Source organism: Castanea sativa, chromosome 1, assembly GCF_040712315.1.
Source record: "Castanea sativa cultivar Marrone di Chiusa Pesio chromosome 1, ASM4071231v1".
Classification (NCBI taxonomy): Eukaryota; Viridiplantae; Streptophyta; class Magnoliopsida; order Fagales; family Fagaceae; genus Castanea; species Castanea sativa.
The window spans coordinates 51,197,260-51,218,142 of NC_134013.1; the positions used below are offsets into that span (position 1 = coordinate 51,197,260).

Consider the following 20,883-nt stretch of genomic DNA (forward strand, 5'->3'; position numbering starts at 1 on the left):
AAAGAACACTTCGAGGCATTAAGACGCAACCTGTACTTTCTAAGTACCTGAAAAGTGTCGTCCAAATCTTTCACGTGCGTAGATATCGCTTTACTCTTCACTACCATGTCATCCACGTATATCTCAATGGTCTTTCCAAGCTGCAATTCGAACATTCTAGTCATCATCCTTTGGTAAGTAGCCCCAGCATTCTTCAACTCGAACGGCATCACTTTATAGTGATAATTCCCTGTTGGAGTAATAAAGGCGGTTTTCTCCTGATCTTCAGCTGCTAGTGGAATTTGGTGATAACCTTGGAAAGCATCCAAAAAGCTCATCCGAGGATGTCCGACGGTGGCGTCCACTAGCTGGTCGATGTGTGGCATCAGGAACGAGTCCTTTGGGTAGGCTTTGTTTAAATCTGTGAAGTCTACACATACCCGCCACTTTTCATTCTTCTTCTTGACCATAACTGTGTGCGCCAACCACTCCGGGTAGAAAACTTCCTTAATAGCCCCAGCCCTCTTGAGCTTGAGCACCTCTTCCTTAACAGCTTTGGAGTGCTCCTTGGAAGAACTTCGAGGGGGCTGCCTTCTAGGGGGAATAGCAGGATTGGTGTTCAAATGATGACAAATGAAGCTTGGGTCAACCCCCAGAGCCTCGTAGGGGTCCCAAGCAAAAACATCGATGTTGTTCTTTAGAAACTCCACCAATTCCATCTTCTCTTGGTGTGGTAAACATACCCCGACCTGGAAGAACCTTTTGGGATCATCCAATATCAGAAACTTCTCTAGGTCTTCGCATATGGTCTCTTCTGCTGTCACCACGTCAGGCGCATCTAGAGTCGTTAATTGCTATAAGTCCTTCACAGCCGAGGTCGAGGACTAGGCTTCGGTCTGCTGCAGCACCGCGGCCGATATGCATTGCCTGGCTACCAATTGGCTGCCGAGAATCTCTTCAATGCACTCCCCCAAAGGGAACTTAACCTTAACATGCAAGGTGGAGGAAATAGCCCCCAAAGCGTACAGCCAGGGCCGGGCAAGGATGGCTGTGTATGGGGAATATGCATCGACCACAATAAAATCCACCTCAACCGTCTCTGAGCCAGATTGCACGGGCAACCGAATCTAGCCCTTTGGTATCACGACCTTCCCTTCAAAACTTATTAACGGTGAGTTGTAAGGGGTAAGGTCCTCTAGTTTCAATTTCAGCCCCTTAAACAAGTCAGGATACATGATATCCGCGCCGTTGCCTTGATCAATCATCACCCTTTTTAAATCATAATTTCCTATCCTCAGAGTGACCACTAGGGCGTCGTCATGGGGTTGGATGGTACCAGCTTTATCTAGCTCTGAAAATCCTAAGACGGGCACATCCAACTTCAATCTTTTCGGCCTAGAGCCTCCTCCTCGGCTTGGGAATGCGAAACTGTCATCACCCTGGTAGGACATGAGCCAGTCCTGCTAGGCGCAGCAAAGATAACGTTGATCGTTCCCAAAGGAGGCTGAGATGAATTATTCCTCTGATTATTCGAGCCAGACTGACTACCCTGTCCGCTAGGTTGGTATAGGTGCTGCTTTAACTTTCCTTCGCTGACAAGCTGCTCCAAATGGTTCCAGAGGGTCCGACAGTTCTCGGTAGTATGACCCACATCTTGATGGTACTGACAAAAAAGATTCTGATTCCTCTTGGCAGGATCCCCCGCCATTTTGCCGGGCCACCTGAAATAGGGTTCCTTACGGACCTTCTCTAGTAGCTGGTGCACCAGCTCTCGGAATACAGTATTAACAGTCTGAGGTGTTGCCGAGCCAGACTGCCCAAAGTAATCTCTTCTCGGCTTACTTTTGTGGTATTTGTTTGACCTGAAATCCCTTCGCTCCTGCGGGATAACCTTCGCCTTACCCTTTCCCTGCTGTTGGTCTTCCTCGACCCTTTTGTATTCGTCAATACGATCCATAAGGCGCCGTACACTCCGTACGGGTTTTTTGGTCAAGGACTTCCTCAAGTCATGATCAGTTGGAAGGCCCATTTTAAAGGTATTGATCGCCACCTCATCAAAATCACCATTTATCTAGTTAAACATCTCTCAATACCTGTCGGAGTATGCTTTCAACGTCTCGCCCTCCTTCATAGCCATAGACAACAGCGAGTCCAACGGTCGAGGAACTCTGCTGCATGTAATAAACCGTGACGCGAATGCTCTAGTCAGTTCCCCGAACGAACCTACAAACCCAGATTTAAGACCCTTGAACCATCTCATAGCAATAGGTCCCAAGCTAGAAGGGAAGACTTTGCACATCAGGGTCTCATTGTGAGAATGCACTGCCATTCTCTGGTTAAAGTGGCTCACATGTTCCACTGGGTCAGTGCGGCCGTTATAAATGGTAAAGGTGGGCTGGGTGAACCTTCTGGGGAGTCTTCCATTCTCAATCCTTCGTGAGAATGGTGATTTGGAGAGTTGGTGCAACGCCCGACTCATAGCATTGTTTCCCAAGCCCCTAGAGGGGAGCTTCCTGTGCCTATGACCTGGTGAGCCATTCTCTTCACAAGAGGATGTTTTGCTGGGGGACGACTATGACCTTGAACTGTAACTACTTCCCCGGGATCTCCCCGAAGAAGGACTAGATGAGGATGGCGAATGCCTCCGTCTGACGCGGCGTAGCTTCCTCTTAAGATGATTAATCTCCTTCTGCATGGCTTTGGCACCATCTTCATGGGTGGTACTGTCTCCACCGTGGGTATGACTCGCGCCAGGATATACAGTGTGGACGCTTCCCTCTCGATCCCTCCGGCGCTCAAGACTTTCGAAAAGATCTTCAGGTTGCGATCCCTGAGATTTTGCATGGTGTGAGCCTAAGCCTGCCATGGTATTCTAGTTCCTTTTACACTAGATTCCCCACAGACGGCGCCAATTGTAAGTGCACAATTGTGCCTGGACCCCAAAAACACACGTGGGCTCAGGCCCAATGAGCCTTAAACAATGAAATTTGTAGAGTGTGGGCTCGTAATCTAGTTTTGTGATATTCGAAACTCGATGAACAGGCTAGAATGTTACAGTATTTGCAAACAATGGACAAATAAGGCAAAATGAACCTCCTCGGACGTAAGCCGATGACTATTTATGTATTATTTCTTTTTCTTTTCTTTTTCTTTCAAGAGTTCTCCCCCTTAGTATTTGTCTAGCCCCCCCCCTTTTATACTTCTTCTTCTTCCCTCTTTATCCACGTGTAACACAAATTACCCTATTAGACACCTGTCTCATCCACCACCCTCTGGAAGTCTTCAAATGATAGCAAGAAGGCTGACTTCTACTATTCAGGGGTCATTTCCCCATTAATGCGGACAGGGAGGTAGGTGCAGGGTCTTTAATGTGGAGGTAGCAGCCTTTTTCTAAGATATTTCTTTTACCCCGTGGTGTCTAGAGGGTATTTAGATCCCCCTTTTAACCAACAGTTCGTCCAGAACATTGCCTTGATCTTTTTGGCGAATCCCAGGGTCATCGTGGGTCTGTCCGAGGAGAGATTCGTCCTCGGACGAATCCTCGGACTCTCGACTCATGGGCCGATTTAGGTCCTTTTAGTCCCCACAATTCTTATATATATATATAATTTAAATACTATTGATAATCATTTTTATATTTTACTAACTCTTTAAAAAAATTTATAAGGATATTATTAGGTATAAAATGTAAATTGTCCATATAGTTTTTTTTAATTATTGTGAAGCACTTTTTTTATTTTTTATTTATTTTTTTACGATTCATTTATTCTAGACTTTTTGATTTTTGTACTTAATAACTCATTTGGATGAATATTTATGATGTGGTCCCACATTTGATTCTAAAATTAAGAAATAATACACTTTATGAATAAAAAATTTAGGACACATGGCGCAAAATTGAAACTTTAATTTGGAATTCTAATTTGAGTTTCTCTTAACTTCACCTATTATTATTATTATTATTATTATTATTATTATTATTATTATTATTATTATTATTATTATTATTATTATATAGATTATTTTATTTCACCCCTAAATTATTTTAGCTTTACAAAAAGAATTGAGTATGAAATGATGTAGAGTGTATAGTTAAAGTGGTAATATAAAAAAAATAAAAATGAATAAGGTAAAATATAGTTAATACCTACACAGAATCTTCAAATTAATTTATGTAATTTGTTATTTTTTTTTGTATTTTTATGCAATTTTCGTTGCTTTAGGTTTAGAACATCTATTTTCTTGTTTTTAGGTGCTTTTAATGCTTTTAGGTTAAATTTGGTTCTCATTATGGTTAGTTATTAACTAGGAATTATTTTAGAATATATTTTCTGTCAAGTTTACAGAACCCTTAAATAGGCCCTTAAGTCTGTAATGTTTTTAGAAGATATTATTATTATTATTAATAAAATTCATAATTTTCTCTATTGTTTTCTATGGTTGATTCTAGATCTATCACCTTGTGAACTCAAGGAATCCCTTGTGGATTCAAGGTTTACTACCAGAAATTAATAATTTAGTTTCGATTCCATCAAAAAGAGTATCATGTGTGTTTTCTTTAGGCTTCCGTGACATTAATTAGTATTAGAGTCTTGACTTATTCTGGTCTAATGGCTAACCGGCGTAACGGTAACCTTCATAACTATAAAAATGAAGTTGAAAATGCAGTTTACACTAGGGCTGATTCCACCAATTTCGTGAAGAGAGACAACAAATTGTGGGCGAAATCCTGCAAGGGATTGTTACTCTTCTTGCTAGGAAATCATCTCACAACAATTATGATCAATATATTCATAGATGCACTCCTAACTATAAGAAAATTCCATTCTTTGGTGAAGATATTTATAAGTTGGATTTTATTAACTGGCTTCTTGATTTGGAAGAGTATTTTAATTTTTGCAAGATTTGTGATGAAGAAAAAATACGGTTTGCATCTAATAAATTGGACAATGAAGTAGAGGAATGGTGGGAAGACATTCAAATCGATAGAAAATGTCAAGGTAAGCATCCAATTCGCTCTTGGCAAAGAATGAAAAAAGTATTAATTGATTTATGGTTTCGTAATAATTATTATGATATACTAGATTATACTAGTGTTGATTTTAAATCTGTATATTTATATAAAAAGCAATATGTTCAAAACATGAAAGGTCAACCACAAAACCAAAATTATCATAGCTAAGTCCATGGATCAAGAAAAGAAAAGAGTTTGAGGGTTAACAAGATGCAGCCAATTTCTAAAGAAAATTTTGAAGTTGTTGAAAAATATCAAGACTTGCAACAAGTTGTTGAATTGAAGCTTGAAGATACCATTTGTCAAAAATTTGCTGAAGAGGTCAAAGAAAAGAACGTTGAGTTGATTGTGGTAATAACAAAAATCAAGAGATGGTAATTATTAAGAATATTGTGAAAGATTCAATTGAGGTCAAATATGAGGATGAATCCACAACTCACAATCATCATGTTTCAGTTAGTTTGTTGAAGATGACTACACAAAATGTTGATTTTCTTGGAGTAAAAAATTTTAATTTTATTATCAACCCTTTGTTGATTGATGTTGCTAATAAATTGAAGGTAGATGAGAAGAAATTTTATGCTACATTTTATGAAGGATTTAAGTTTCAGAATCAGATCGGGTTATTAAAGCATTTAAAGTATTTGTTTATTTGGATGAGTTTTTTTCAAGTGGAGGGGTTTGATGTAGGATAGAATCTTCAAATTAGTTTATATAATTTGTTATTTTTGGTATTTTTTTTATTTAATTTTCGTTCTTTTAGATTTAGAGCATTTATTTCCTTGTTTTTAAGGTCAAATTTGGTTCTTGTTATGGTTAGGTATTAATTAGAACTTATTTTAAAAAATATAATTTTTTGTTTGTCAAGTTTTACGGAGCCTTTAAATAGGCCTTAAGTCTGTAAACGTTTTTGGAAGAGATTATTATTAATAAAATTTCAGACTTTTGTTTATTGTTTTCTTTGGTAGATTCCGGACTTATTACCTTATGGATTCAAAAAACCTCTTGTGGATTCAAAGAACACCTCGTGAATTCAAAGTTTATTATCAGAAAAAAACAGTTTAATTTTTGTTCTATCAAAGGGAATATCATGAGTGTTTTTTTTCAGACTTCCACAACATCAATACCCCTAAAGTTTGGTTTAATGCTAGCAAAGTTCAAAACTGACCAACTTGGTCTCTAATCATTAAGAGAAAGAAGGAACAAAGAGAGAGTAATAACTAGTATTTAAGAACCATGTTGGTTAGACATTAACCCAAACTTCAAGGGTATTAACTGTATTTTACCTAAAAAATATTTAAATAGAGAGGTAAGATAATAAAGTATGAGATATATAATGTATTTTGAAAGTGGAAATGTAAAATAAATAATTGTTTTTTTTATACAAAACCTTTTTTTTTTTTAGCTTTTAACTTTGGATTTCAATGTTTTCAAGTGCTAAAATAAATAGTGTTTTTGAAAACATAGGGGCCATTTGGTAGAAGAGTTTAACAACATGTTTTCAGTTTTTAAATAACATTACACGCATTTTTATACACTTTTTCACCCACACATATTTCCAAAAAATACATACAATTACTAGAATAACGTTACCAAACGACCCCATAATTTTTAAAATAAAAAACTAGAGGCATGTTTGATACATGTGTTTAAACATATGTTTTCAGTTTTAAAACAATATTACACGTATTTTTACATACTTTTTTACCTATACGTATTTAAAAAAAACTAAAAATTATTATTTAAACACACATACCAAACAGACCTAAATTTTCAAATAATTTCAAAATAAAGTGAATTTAAATGATATATATTAAAAATATATTATTTAGCAAATTTTACCTTTTTGAGTACAATGTTCCTCCAAAAAAAAAAAAAAAAAACTTTTTGACTCTAATACAGTAATCTTGACTACGTGTCATGGGCCTCATGGCCAATCCGAAACTGTCAGAGCTGAGGGTAGCTTGTAAACTAAGCAGAAGACTTATATGAAAGGTTTTCTTTTATTTTTTGATGAATTGAAGGGAAAGTTTCAAGTGAATGCAATACATATAGTCGAATGTTCTTACTCCTCAGCCCTTACCCTCTTCTTCCTCTTATTTAAATCTGTGTTTGTTTTTGTAAATTTTCTTTTCTTATGAAAGTTGAAGTTATTGAAAAATGACAACAAAAATTAAAGGAATGGAATCAATGCTAGTGGGATTCAGATTCCACCCAACCGATGAAGAGCTTGTGAGTCACTATCTCAGGCTCAAAATGGAAGGCAATGACTCCCTAGTCCATGTCATCCCTGAAGTTAACGTGTGCAAGTCGGAGCCTTGTGATTTACCTAGTATGTATTACAGACCCAAGTGTCAAAAATAAAAAATTTATTCTTTTTTAACACTTTACTATTACTTCAATTTCAAGAATTGATTGGTTTGCATTTTGTAATCTATTTTGTTCTTGTTCATGCTCAATAGTACTAGTGCAGTGTCCATATAGTTTTCAAATTTTTTTTTATTCAATTCTTAGTAACCAATCATCAAAGTTGGGGTTTTTTTGTTTCTAAAAAAAAAAAAATTCATGCTCAAAAGTACTTGTGCTGTGTCTATTTAGTTTTCAATTCTTAGTAACCATTTATTAAAGTTGGGATTTTTTTATTTTTTCAAAAAAAGTCCATGCTCAATAGTACCTAGTGCAGTGTCCATTTAGTTTTCAATTTAAAAAAAAAAAAAAAATTCTTATTAACCTTTCATTAAAGTTGGGATTTTTTTGTTTCCCAAAAAAAAGTTTATGCTTAAGCTGAGTTTGGATACAACTTATGCGTTTTGCATCTATGCGTTTTACGTTTTTTTTTTTTTCTTCTTCTGCTGCTGTACGGGTCAGGGGGACAAAGGCTACTGTTCATGCACAGTGCATGAACAGTAGCCAACTTTTGCTGACTTTTTAGCACATTTGTGGGTCCCGTATACTGTTCACAGGACTCACAAACTTCACTTTACAGAAATTTTTTTATTAAAAATAGGTCCCACGACACTATTCACACATTTAAAAATTATTTTGGTACAGTATTTTCAGTTTTCAGTTTTCAGTTTTCAGCAATAAGCTCTATCCAAATGGACCCTTAATGTACTAGTTTTACAGTGTCTATTTGGTTTTCAATTTTTTTTATTCAATTCTTAGTAACTATTCATTAAAGTTGGGATTTTTTTAGAGGTTTATAGCTCAATTGGCATTTCCTATGTTTCCAATGAAGATACCGAGGCCTCTCGTCCCAACAATTGTATTATAAATAATAAAAAAAAAAAGTTGGGATTTTCTTTTTTGTAACAAAGGGACTTGGATGTTACATGGTTGTGCAGAGTTCTCAGTGATCAAGTCAGATGACCCAGAATGGTTCTTCTTTAGTCCCCGGGATTTCAAGAACTCCAAGAGCAACAGAAGGAATAGGGCTACCCAATCCGGGTACTGGAAAGTCACTGGTAAAGATAGGAAGATCAAAGCTAGAGGCACCAACAATGTGATTGGTACAATGAAGACTTTAGTTTTCTATGGAGGTCTTGTTCGTGGTGGTGTCAGGACCAACTGGGTTATGCACGAGTATCACCCAACTGTCACTCTTCCTCACCAGGTTGGTGTTCTTCATGTTAATGCTCTTAATTTGGTACACATGAAGATGATGTTAAATTATGCATTTTTATTGGGATTGTGGTAGGCATAAATTTCCTTGGTTTACGCGTTTTATTGTTTCTTGGTAAGTATAATTTACTTTCCATGAAAATGGAAGACGAAATCAAGAAATTGATTTCAAAATAGACCATTATGGGATTGATTGGTAGAGAAATTCTTAGGATTGATTGGTAGAGAAATTCATAGCTAAACTATCATGTTTACTCTCCTCTTTTATTTTTTTCTCCATCACAATTTCTACATTATGTGTGCAATTAGAAGATTACTCTATGCATTTAAGATAATTGTTAACATAGTTTTCTTGTTGCGAGTTGATGGTTTCTGTTATAAGTGGATCAAAAAAATATTTGTTCTATAAAGTTTGCTCACTTTCTAATTCGATTGTTTTTTGAGTTTTAAAAGTAGTAATCAAATCCTTAAAAATGATTCAATTTGGCACAGTGCAAATTACTAGTTGCACTAAAGAGCCATGTTTATGATTATATATATATATATAGTGGCAGAATCAGGATTTCAGTTTAGGAGGAGCAAAACTAAAAGACAAGATTGAAAGTAAAATTAATCTAAATATTATTAATCGATGTTAATAACAAAATAGATATAGAATTATAAACTATTAATGCAATTGTCGTACAAAATCTAATATAATATAAGCTCTAATTTATTTTTTCATACATAATTTAATTTGTTCAATTGGAAGATTAGTAAAATACACCTCGATATGAGTTTGTTTAGAATTTGAATCTAAATCATTATTATAATTTGGCTTCTCCATAATCTCAATTGATTATAAGTATGATGATGCCTAAAATCGTCAGTAAGCCACACAGTTCTCATGTGCTCTAAGCAAAACCTGCACAACACGCAGGGAAGAAGAATAACCTATGAAGGGTACTGGTGTGGTATCGGCCAATGACCCTCCGACGGTCAAGTTAGAGAAATCTCTTGTTCACAATTCTAGAATGCCAGAGCTAGGGTGAATTAAGCGTACCTTGGTTTGTGAAGGTATTGGGGTTTTTATAGTAGTATAGGGTTGACCTTCGTTTCTTGGCTCAGAAGATCTTTCCTTGTAGGAGAGATCTTCTTTAATTCGCGTATCTTGCGGAATCCTTTCCTTGTAGGAGTCTTTTTGGTTAGGATTTATCGTGGAGCACAAGATATTTCCTTATATATATTCATACGTGGAGGTCAAGTAAAGTATATGCTGGACCCGTCAAGAGTTTGTCTTGCCCCCTTTAGCTTCAAGTCGTCAGCTTGTCATTCCGTCTATGTCTTCTGGTCGTCACATAAAGGTACTAAGGATCTTGAGGCACACCCGTCAGCTTTGGGATTGACTCGTCAGCTTTGGGATGAACCCGTCAACTTTATGGTGTCGTTTAAGAATCCCTTATCAAAGAATATATTCCATATTATTAAAAAAAAAAATCATAGTTAATAACAATCAAATTAAGAGATTATTCTAAATATATAGAATTTAAACATGTAATTTGATTCCTTAAAATAAATTGAGAAAATAAATCAATATAAAAGAATTATAAAGCTGTATTTTCATTTATGCAAAATTCTGTATTTTTTACTCTAAGTAGTAAGTAGTTAAAATTGGTTCTATAGTAAAAATAAAGTGTTTCAAAATTGAAATTATGAAAAAGTTAAAGTAGAAGAGGAAAAGATTAGGGAACGCAATGGTTTTAGTTTGATATACAAGGACCTAAATATATATTTTTATTATGATTATGTGGGAATACCTTATTCGAAGAACAAATTGCCTTAAGAAAAGCAGTCTAGGAAAAAAATTTCCATTGCTTGGGAACACGTGGCAAGGAAAAAAAGTATGGGTGTTAAGTGGGACTCACAAAGCTTTGTTTTGTTTGGAAAAAGACAAAATAATGTTATGAAGATTTGCACATAATATTGCTTTCTTCTTTTGTCTCTAGGCGTGGAATGTTTGTGTCAAGATCAAAATACTTGATAACTTAGGGGGTGTTTCATACATACACTTAAAAATTGAAAATATGTGTTTGAAAACGTGTGTGAAAATATGTGTGGGTGAAAAAGTTTGTGAAAATAGGTGGAATGTTGTTTAAAAACTGAAAACATGTGTTTGAATGGGGGTACCAAACAGGGCCGTAATATTTGGGTTGCTACTTTGGATGGGGGCACTTGCCCCCTCTCGCCCCCCTTGCTTCTGCCCCTGTGTGTGTATATGTGTATATATATATATATATATATATATATATATAGAGAGAGAGAGAGAGAGAGAGAGAGAGAGAGAGAGAGAGAGAGTACTTAGGTGCTATTTCTTAGGTTCTCTTGAGATTCTGCCATGTGGTTTTTCTCATAGAATGGAAGTGATGTTTTAGTTAAGTAGTCACATAACTGAATATTAAGAGGAGAACTTAGAAAACAGCACTTAAAGTATTGTACTTAAGTTTTGTCCATATATATATAGCTGTCTAAAAAAAATATACGTGAGCAGCACAAATGGATAAAAAGTGACCAATTGGTAGGGACAACACTATGCTGGGATGAAGGGCCTATCCCCCTTCTCCTCAAAAACCTTTAATTGTGTTAAGTAACTTATATTTGTTATTTATGAAAATTAATTTTTTTTTAAAGTTTAGCCCCATAAAAATATGTAAAGTTGGCCCCCCAAAAAATAAACTAGTCCTTTTTTTTAAGACACTAAAATGAAGTTTAGAAAAGATAGTAGTATATCATTACAAAATTATAAAAATGTTATACAAGCTTACAAACCCCCCACTCAAATTGGATTTCAAATGGAGTCTAATTTTGCACCATGTGTCCATCTAAATTTTTTAATTTTTTGGCAAATGAATTATTGGGTATAAACTATGAAGTACGGTTGCGTTTCCGGGTTCAGGTGCGGGTGCGGGACTCGACAATTTTTGAAAAAGTAGGGTGCGGGTGCGGGTGCGGCGGAGTGCAGCAATTAAAAAATTATTAAAAATATTTTTATACAGTGAATTTAATATTTTTATATAAAAAAATTCAAATAAAGGGATAGAGTTTATTATTAAAAAACAATTACTTATGATTTGTTTTTAATAAAATCAATATTTTTGGTAATTATAAACAAAAAACCACATTTCAAGAAGGTTCCTTTACTCCTTTTCCAATTCCCAAGCCCACCCATGTGAAACAATGACTTTCTCACCTACTTAATTTATTTTCTTTTGTAATATACCTTTATTTTTCTTCCTCACCTCTTCTAAGTTTTAACTATTTCTTTGTGTCTTCTCATCTTCTTCTTCCCTTTTTTTTTTTTTTTTTTTTTTTTTTCACAAGGCCACATGAAGCAGAAGAATGGCGGCCAGCAGCCATTTCGGTGGCCGTATCAGCCAGAATTGGGTCGTATGGGTTTGTTTTAGCCGAAATCGGACCATTTTGGCCTTTCCGGCTCCTGTTTCCGCTGAAATCGGGCTGAATTGATGCGAATCGAAAAAAAAAGAGGTGAATTGGCACATTGGACGCCGTGTCGGGACAAGTCCGGTGTGGGTGCGGCGGCTCTATAGCCGCATCCGTGCTTTCTTGGATATAAAAGCCGAAGAGTTTAAAACCAATTAAATTCTAAATCATATATATATAAAATGAGAACCCATTCATATTTTAGAAATGTATGGTTTTAAAAAAATGTAAGCTAATACCATGTATAATTTGAATCTTTTCTAAAAATATTTATATAATTTGAATGTATAATTGTGATTGCTTTTAATTGTGGTTATGCATATGCACGAGACTACACACTAGTTATATATAATACATGATAATTTTTGGGCATGTGGCTTAAGAAAATTCATCGTCAAATTTAAAATAAAGGATCTATTTGATTAATACTTTTGAAAATTTGGACTTTGAAAAAAATGGATAAACTTTAAGGGCCAAATGTGGTCTTGCCCATTTAAATTCCATTAAAAAGTTAATTGGTGAATTTGTAACTTTTCACATCGGGTATAAGTCATAATCACATTCATAGACTTGGTCTTGGATAATTGTTATGCATTACCTTAAACTTCAAGACCCCTTTGCTGAGATTTTTTTTTTAATAGAAACAAGGGTATTCAAAGTTCTTTGAGTATTTGATGGATGTGTATAGTTCTCTTGTCCCACACACACTGAGTTATTACAGGGAGGAATCCTTTAAAGGTGGCTCCAAGATGCTGACAATAAATTTTGAACCCAGGATCTTGTGTGGCCTTAGGAACCATATAGCCAACCCTTGAGGTTCTTAAATGTTTTCAAATTGCCACAAACTTTCTTTGTTTTATAATTGTTGTTTACAACAAGAGATTCTGAACTTCATTGTTTGTATCTCTAAGAAGTAAAAACTAACATTTCTAAACAGTGTGTTACTACTACTTGATGGATGCTTGATGTCATCCTAGACTGTGATTGATGTGAGTAGAAAAGTTTAGGTATATGCTTCTGATTTTGATGTTTGAATTTTGTTTTTTTTTTGGTTTTTCTGAAACTTTTGTTATCTACTACCACAAAGTAATAGTGACTCATTCACTTGTGCAGAGGGCGTTTGTCCTCTGTCGCTTAAAGAATAAAACAGATAAGAAGACTAATGTGACAGCCCGTGATGAAGGTGAAGAAAGCAGCTACATTGCTTCTGATTTTGAAAATCCAATGCCAGAGGATACAATTCCAGAGGTAAAAAGGAGCATGCCATATGGATATTTCCCATATCAACTTCTTATATGGACCATGAGAAGCATATTTGAAACTGATGCCTGCTTGTTTACAATTCTTAATTCAGGTACATGATCAGACACAAGAAGACTTGGAATCAGTCCTTCCGCTACTGCATCAGCCACAGGATTATGACGCCTCTTCCTCACAGCTTCCATTATACAATCAGCAGGAGCCCTCTTTCGTGCATTCCACATTTACCAATGGCTGTAATGGACTGCAACTTCAGTCTGATGATAATGAACATGGAGAGGATCAAAGAAAGTTTGTCGATTCACTTTTTGTTGACCAGGATGAGCACCCCTATGAAGAAATACTGCACTTGAGTCACACAGACGCTGACACAGCCCAACCAGAGGTAGAGGTAAACATATATTAGTAAACTGTAAATCTCCATAGCAGAATATTAACAGGAGCATTGTAATAATATGAATCTCATATTATTACAATGTTTATGTGATAATTTTTTATAAATCTTTAAAAAATCTTCATGTCGAACGAAGATTTTGAGGTCTTTGACGTTTTGCACTGGTCAACCACCTATACTTTGCTGCATTACTGGCACTGCAGGCTTTCAGAGCTTCTGTTTTTCAGTTTTTGAAACTGGCTTTTTAAAAAACTTAGAAAATTAACTTGTCCCCTGAATTCTATACGTTACAGCGTACTCTGATTGAATTTGGAACTGTATCCTTTTCTTGATACAGAATAAAAGAGACGTATTTGAATGGTAAAACTCTCACATTTTTATTGATAAAGAAAGAGCCTATAAATAGGCTTTACAATAGAACTGAAAACACATGAAAATAGGCATTATAAACCAACTCCTATTAACTAGAAAACAAATAAAACAAACTATTGAATTCCTAAAGACTAGGACAGCAACGTGAGACACTTTCTCAGCATGAAATCTGGCTGAGATCAAATAACAAATATCTAAAGACTTAGTCAAACTACCAAATATCTAAAGATACTTCTAATAAATGTTATAAAATAAAACATTTAAATCTTAACACCCTCCCTTAAACTGAAATCTGCAGATATCAGTTAAAAAATATCAACCCTCTACAAAGTCTTCTTTTGCTGCTGCATGTGAACACACTCCAAGTAGACCACGCAACTTCACAAATGTAGCCAACTTGAGAGGCTTGGTCTGTATATCTGCAACCTGGTCTTCACTTCGACAATAAACCAATTTGATTGTTCCATCATTGCTGAGGTCTCTTAAAAAATAATATTTCACATCAATGTGTTTGCTTCTTCTGTGTAGGACAGGATTCTTAGAGAGTTTGATTGCTGAGTTGTTGTCACAAAAAACTGTAGTAGATTCAACTTGCTTGAATTGTAGCTCTTCAAGAATTCTTCTCAACCAGATAGCTTGACAAGCACAAGCTGTTGCAGCAATAAATTCAGCTTCTGTAGTTGACAAGGAGACAATTTGTTGCTTTTTAGAAGACCACGATACAGCCCCTGTGCCCAACATAAAAACATAGCCCGAAGTGCTCCTTCTATCATCTTGATCTCCTGCATAATCACTGTCAGTAAACCCAAACAATTCTAACTTTTCACCCTTCTTGTAGAACAGCCCAAAATCTCTAGTTCCTTGCAAGTAACGAAGGATTCTCTTGGTAGCTAACAAGTGTATTTCTGTTGGATTCTCCATATATCTACTTATTAAACTCACAGAATACATTATGTCTGGCCTTGTTGCAGTTAAATACATTAAACTGCCAACAATTTGCTTGTAAAGTGTACTATCCACCTTCTTCCCTTCATGATATTTGTTTAGCTTCAAGCCAAACTCAGTTGGAGTGCTTACAGGATTGCAGTCATTCATCTAAAACCTGTCCAAAACATCTTGCACATACTTCTTTTGAGAAATAAAGATCCCATTAGCTGATTGCACTACTTCTATGCCAAGGAAGTAATGCATCATACCAAGATCAAACATTTCAAATTCAATCATCATGGATTTCTTAAAGCTTTCAATCATGGAAGTAATGCATACCAAGATCAGACATGTCAAATTCAATCATCATGGATTTCTTAAAGCTTTCAATCATGGTTGTATTACTTCCAGTATAAATTAGATCATCTACATATAAGCAAACAATGAGCATTTCCCCTCCATCATCAACTTTTATGAAAAGCGTGTGTTCATAAGGACATTTTTGAAATCCTTCCTTCAAAAAATAAGTTTCTATACGATTATACCAAGCTCGTGGAGCTTGTTTTAATCCATATAGAGCTTTCTTTAATTTATACACTTTATGCTCATTGCTAAGTTTTACATAACCAGGGGTTGATTAATAAATACCTCTTCTTTCAAATCTCCATGGAGGACTGCTGATTTCACGTCCAACTGGAAGATAGGCCATGATTTTTGAGCTGCCATAGCAATCACCAATCTGATTGTATCATGCCTTGCAACCGGAGCAAAAACTTCTTTATAACGTGCCTTGTGCTTGTCAACCTCACCATTCTCCTTCAGCTTTGTCTTGTAAACCCACTTTACACCAATTGTCTTCTGCCCTTTTGGAAGATCACATAGCTCCCATGTATCATTTCTTTCAATGGCTGCAATTTCAGCATCCATAGCCTTTCTCCATTTTGGTTCTTTGACAGCCATTTCAAAACTGATAGGATCACAATTTGAAAACAGAGCAAAGTGAGTGAGTGGGTCTTCAGATTGATCAATTCTAGTTACCTCATAATCATACATCCATGCTGGTCTTCTTCGAACACGTTTAGGCCTTTGTGATTCAGCTGCAAGTGGGGTTTGATCAGCTATTGGAACATTTTGAGTGACTTCCTCTTCTTGCTCATTCTCCATAGGCTGCTGCCCTTTCTCTTCATCATCAAAATCTCCTGGAATACTTTCTTTAACACCATTTTGATTCCATGACTAGGTGCCTTCTTCATCAAATATCACATCACGGCTGATGACAATTTTCATGGTGCTAAGATTGTATAGTTTATAAGCTTTTGACGTATCACTAACGCCAAGAAAAATGCATTTTTCTCCCTTGTTATCTAGCTTCCTCCTCTTTTCATTTGGAATATGGGCATAGGCAATACACCCAAAAATCCGGAAATGATCTACAGCAGGTTTCCTTCCACTCCATGCTTCCTCTGGTGTCATATTTTGAACAGCAAGTGTGGGACTTCTGTTCAATATATGAATGCTCCAATTAACTGCTTCAGGCCAGAAACATTTTGGAGTGCTACTTGTTGTCAAAAGGCTTCGCACCATATTCATAATAGTGTGGTTCTTCCTCTCGCATACACCATTCTGTTGGGGTGTATAAGCTGCTGTCAGCTCTCTTCGAATGCCATGATCTTCACAAAAAACTTCAAATTTGGTTGAGCAATACTCTCCACCACGATCTGTTCAGAGGGTCTTAATGGTGTTTCCTCCATTAGAACATGGTGTTATCGGCCCACAAATGTTGGAATGAACAAGTTCCAATGCTTTCTTCGCTCTCCAAGATTTTCCTTGTGGGAATTGATTACGGTGTTGTTTGCTAACAACACATTCTTCACAAACTTGAGAAGATGCTGTAATTTGAGGAAGTCCTGTCACCATGTTCTTTTGTTGGAGGGTCTTCAATCCACTAAAACTCAAGTGGCCATAACAAAAATGCCACAACCAAGAAGAATCCTTTACTTCGGCTACTAAACAAGATTGCACACTTGTAATCTTCAATGGAAACAACCTGTTTGAACTCATTTGCACAACAACAATGGCTCCTCTAGTAGGATCATAGATCTCACAAACATCCTTTTGAATAGTGATTACATAACCCTTTTCTTGCAATTGGCCAGCACTTAACAAATTGCTTTTCAAGTCAGGAACGTAAAAGACATTAGAAATTGTTTCTACAAAACCATTCTTGGTTCTTATTTCTATATCACCCTTTCCCATCACCATCACAGTGGAACAATCACCAAAACTTACTGTAGAACGAACGCATTCATTTAAATAAGAGAAAGAAGACTTACTTCCACACATGTGGTTACTGCAGCCCGTATCAACATACCAAACATCAGATTCAGGTTCCTAATTAGCTTGAACAGCCATTAACAAAGTTTCCACTTCTTTTCAGCAAAATTCGATTGCGGTTCCTTTTCTTTGTCTGTAGGCAGTCTAGTATAACATTCAGAACGATAGTGTCCAAATTTATGACATCTAAAGCACGCTACCTTGGATTTGTCAAAATGTTGATCTCGTCCTCTGCCTTTGCCCTGAAATTGACCATCATTGGCTTTGAAATGCCTGCTGCCATCTCTATTGCCTTGATCTCCCCTTCCTCTACCTCTACCTCTACCCTTTCTTCTAGAGTTTGAGAAATGAGTAGAGGTAGAAGCCTTTAAAGCTTACTCCTCTGAAGTCGAACTTCGGTTCATCTTCTGTTCATGGACCAACAAGGAGCTCTGCAGTTCATCAAGAGAAAATGCATCTATGTCTTTCGATTCTTCAATGGAACACACGACATAATCAAACTTTGGTGTTAGAGAACGCAATATCTTTTCAACAATGGTGACATCTTCCATCTTCTCACCATGAAAGCGCATTTTGTTGCTAATCTCCATAGTCCTGGCACAATAGCTGGTGACAGATTCTCCATCCTTCATTTGTAGAGTCTCAAAATCTCTTCTCAAAACTTGAAGTTGTGCACGCTTCACTCTAGCAGAGCCTTCATATTTCTTCTGCATGGAATCCCAAATATCTTTGGAAGTTTCTTTGCAAAGAATTGTTTCCAAGATGGGACGATTAATTGCCTGGAAAAGGTAATTTTTTGCCTTCAAATCTTTGAGCTTTCTCCCTTCCAACTTTGTTTTCTGGGCATCTGTCAAGACTGTATTTGGTGCTGTGCTTGAATTCCAGATTCAACAATTGGCCAATACTCTTTGGACCGTAGAAAATTCTCCATTAGCATACTCTGATGGTCACTGACGTGGGATTGCCGTCTGCACAAAATTTTAATCTGAAGCCATCAATACTGTTTGGAGACTCTTTCTCTCTTGCTTTTCTCCCCGGCTCTGATACCATTGATACAGAGTTAAGAAAAAAAACAAAAAACAAAAGAGACGTATCTGAATGGTAAAACTCTCACATTTTTATTGATAAAGAAAGAGCCTATAAATAGGCTTTACAATAGAACTGAAAACACATGAAAATAGGCATTATAAACCAACTCCTATTAACTAGGAAACAAATAAAACAAACTATTGAATTCCTAAAGACTAGGACAGCAACGTAAGACACTTTCTCAGCATGAAATCTGGCTGAGATCAAATAACAAATATCTAAAGACTTAGTCAAACTACCAAATATCTAAAGATACTTCTAATAAATATTATAAAATAAAACATTTAAATCTTAACATTTCTGACGATAGCCAACACAGAGAAGATTTCTTGGGACTTGATGCTCCTTTTGTCCGTCTACCAGCACCTGAACCTAAATTCATATGTTGCATTTCAAGAGTCTGTTCAGAATCTAGTCCAGAATCTCCTCCAAAGATAAGAACCTCCAAACCTCAACATCACCGAAGATCCCACCACGTTGTAGGACAAACAGCTGCTCGGAGAAGATTCCAATTGAAGAGTAACAGTTCACTTAAAATAATGACCCGATACAAGGTGAGAGAATTAATCAAGCTGCAGCATATGAAGAATAGATGACTGTCCCTACTGAGACATTCTTGCATGGAAGTAAAATTTGTTTCAGGTTACTTGTATGCTTGCTATTATATTTTGACTCTATATATGATTTCCTTTTGCAGGACAAAGATGCTTCAAGGCACAATGTTACTGTTGATCTTCCCATGGAAAAAAATGTTACTGAACCTAACAAAGAGCAGAAAATGGCTAAAGGCACCAATGCAAAGGAAATCCTGAAATTAACAAGAGATTGGTCAGCTGGCAGTGATCGGAAGGGTAATCCCAATTTCCAAGAGATATCGCTTCTAGGCCATGAATCTAGTCCACCCTGGGCGTATTTTGTCAATATATTAATAGGTATTTTATTATTTGTGGTTGTTATTTGGGGAGTGGTGATATGTGGAAACTGGTGCTAAATTCAGACAAATAAAAAAAAAAAAAAATGATCAACTCCACCTGAGGATGCTCTTCTTCCGGGAAATGTTTCCCACATTTTGTCCCAAGAAGAGACATGCAGTGGCCAGATGGGTATAGTCTCATAGCATTTTTCTTGTCCTGATCAAATGTCGGTACCCGGTATAAGTAGTGTTTCAGACTTAAGTTTTAGTTACTCAGATATGGCTTGATCTGTTGTCATCTTTTCAAAAAATGTACCATGAGTTATATTGTTACTTCAGATTTGAAGATGTTCTGAACCTTAATGTTGAATGTTAAATTTTATGCATGTTTCCTTTCCTTTTAATGTGTGTGTGTGTATATATATATATATATATATATTTATATTTATATTTATAAAAGTTACACAAGCACTTATTTCCATATTTTTCACACATGCTTAGATTTGCGTTTAGAAATCATTGTTCCATTTTGATTCCTGCATTTGGATGTCTGGGACGGTTGTCTATAGATATTTTGGAACAAAACTCGCGGCTGCCATTTTCCACTCACGTGCTTCTGCTAATGTGTTTCCTAATAGCTCAGATTTAGAACAGAGATATGGTATGGAATACTGGAGATATTTGATCATTTTAATGCATATATATTGTCTTGATCGTTTCGTTTATTAGCAATTGTTGCCATGTTCAAACTGTAGTTTCCAGAGCAAGGTTAAACAATCAGAGAAATTGGTCTCTCTATGAGTCTTATTTCCATGATTTCACACGGTTCCGTAAAAGTACAGTTTACTGTGGTTTTCCAAGTGCCAACTTTCAAGGTGGTCAGTTGTTAGGGGTTGAGTATGCTAAAACTGGGACCACGTTCTAATTTTGGTGTTTGCATGAATCTATTGGACAAGTCACCTAGTTAAGGATTTAGCTATGAAGATGCATCTATCTGCCACTTCACTAAAGCTTTTATACTTTGTTGGGGGTGAAAAGTAGGTAAATAGAAAGTGAGTGAGAGAAAAGTGATAGGAATAAGATATTTTCCTTAGTTTGGCTTGCGAAAGTAAGGGCATGTTTGGTACATGTGCTTAAACATATGTTTTTAGTTTTTAAATAACATTATACGTATTTTCACACACTTTTTTATTTACACATTTTTTTTAAAAATTGAAAATTGTTGTTTAAACACATGTACCAAATAGGCTCTGGTTAGGAAAGGTAGGTTTTCAGGTATTTTCCACTCGAGACCAGTAAAACCTCATCTCCTCGAAATGGGGAGAAAATGAGGGTTAGAAAGGAAAATTACATATATGGTACCTATTATTTTCTTATAGGTACGTCAACCTAACAACAATAAAATAAAGATACACTACAATAATATTGTGCACCCTTTTAGTGTGATGGTCACTCTACAAGTATAAGTGCTTATGGAGTGTGGGAGGTAAGGGTCGCGGTTTA

General features: G+C 36.0%; 1 protein-coding gene across 2 annotated transcripts; it reads left to right on the plus strand.

The window, feature by feature from the left end:
- Positions 1-6,915: 6,915 nt before the first annotated feature.
- LOC142609494 (NAC domain-containing protein 14-like) lies at positions 6,916-19,772 on the plus strand. 2 transcript variants are annotated; one of them, XM_075781096.1, is made up of 5 exons: positions 6,916-7,325; positions 8,338-8,606; positions 13,205-13,339; positions 13,446-13,736; positions 19,165-19,772. In XM_075781096.1, exons 1-5 carry the CDS (start codon positions 7,154-7,156, stop codon positions 19,456-19,458), a joined length of 1,161 nt encoding a protein of 386 aa, XP_075637211.1. In that variant the 5' UTR covers positions 6,916-7,153; the 3' UTR covers positions 19,459-19,772. The 2 variants fall into 2 exon arrangements, with proteins under 2 accessions (XP_075637211.1, XP_075637204.1); XM_075781089.1 differs by having other exon boundaries at positions 13,446-13,742; positions 19,165-19,696.
- Positions 19,773-20,883: the final 1,111 nt, after the last annotated feature.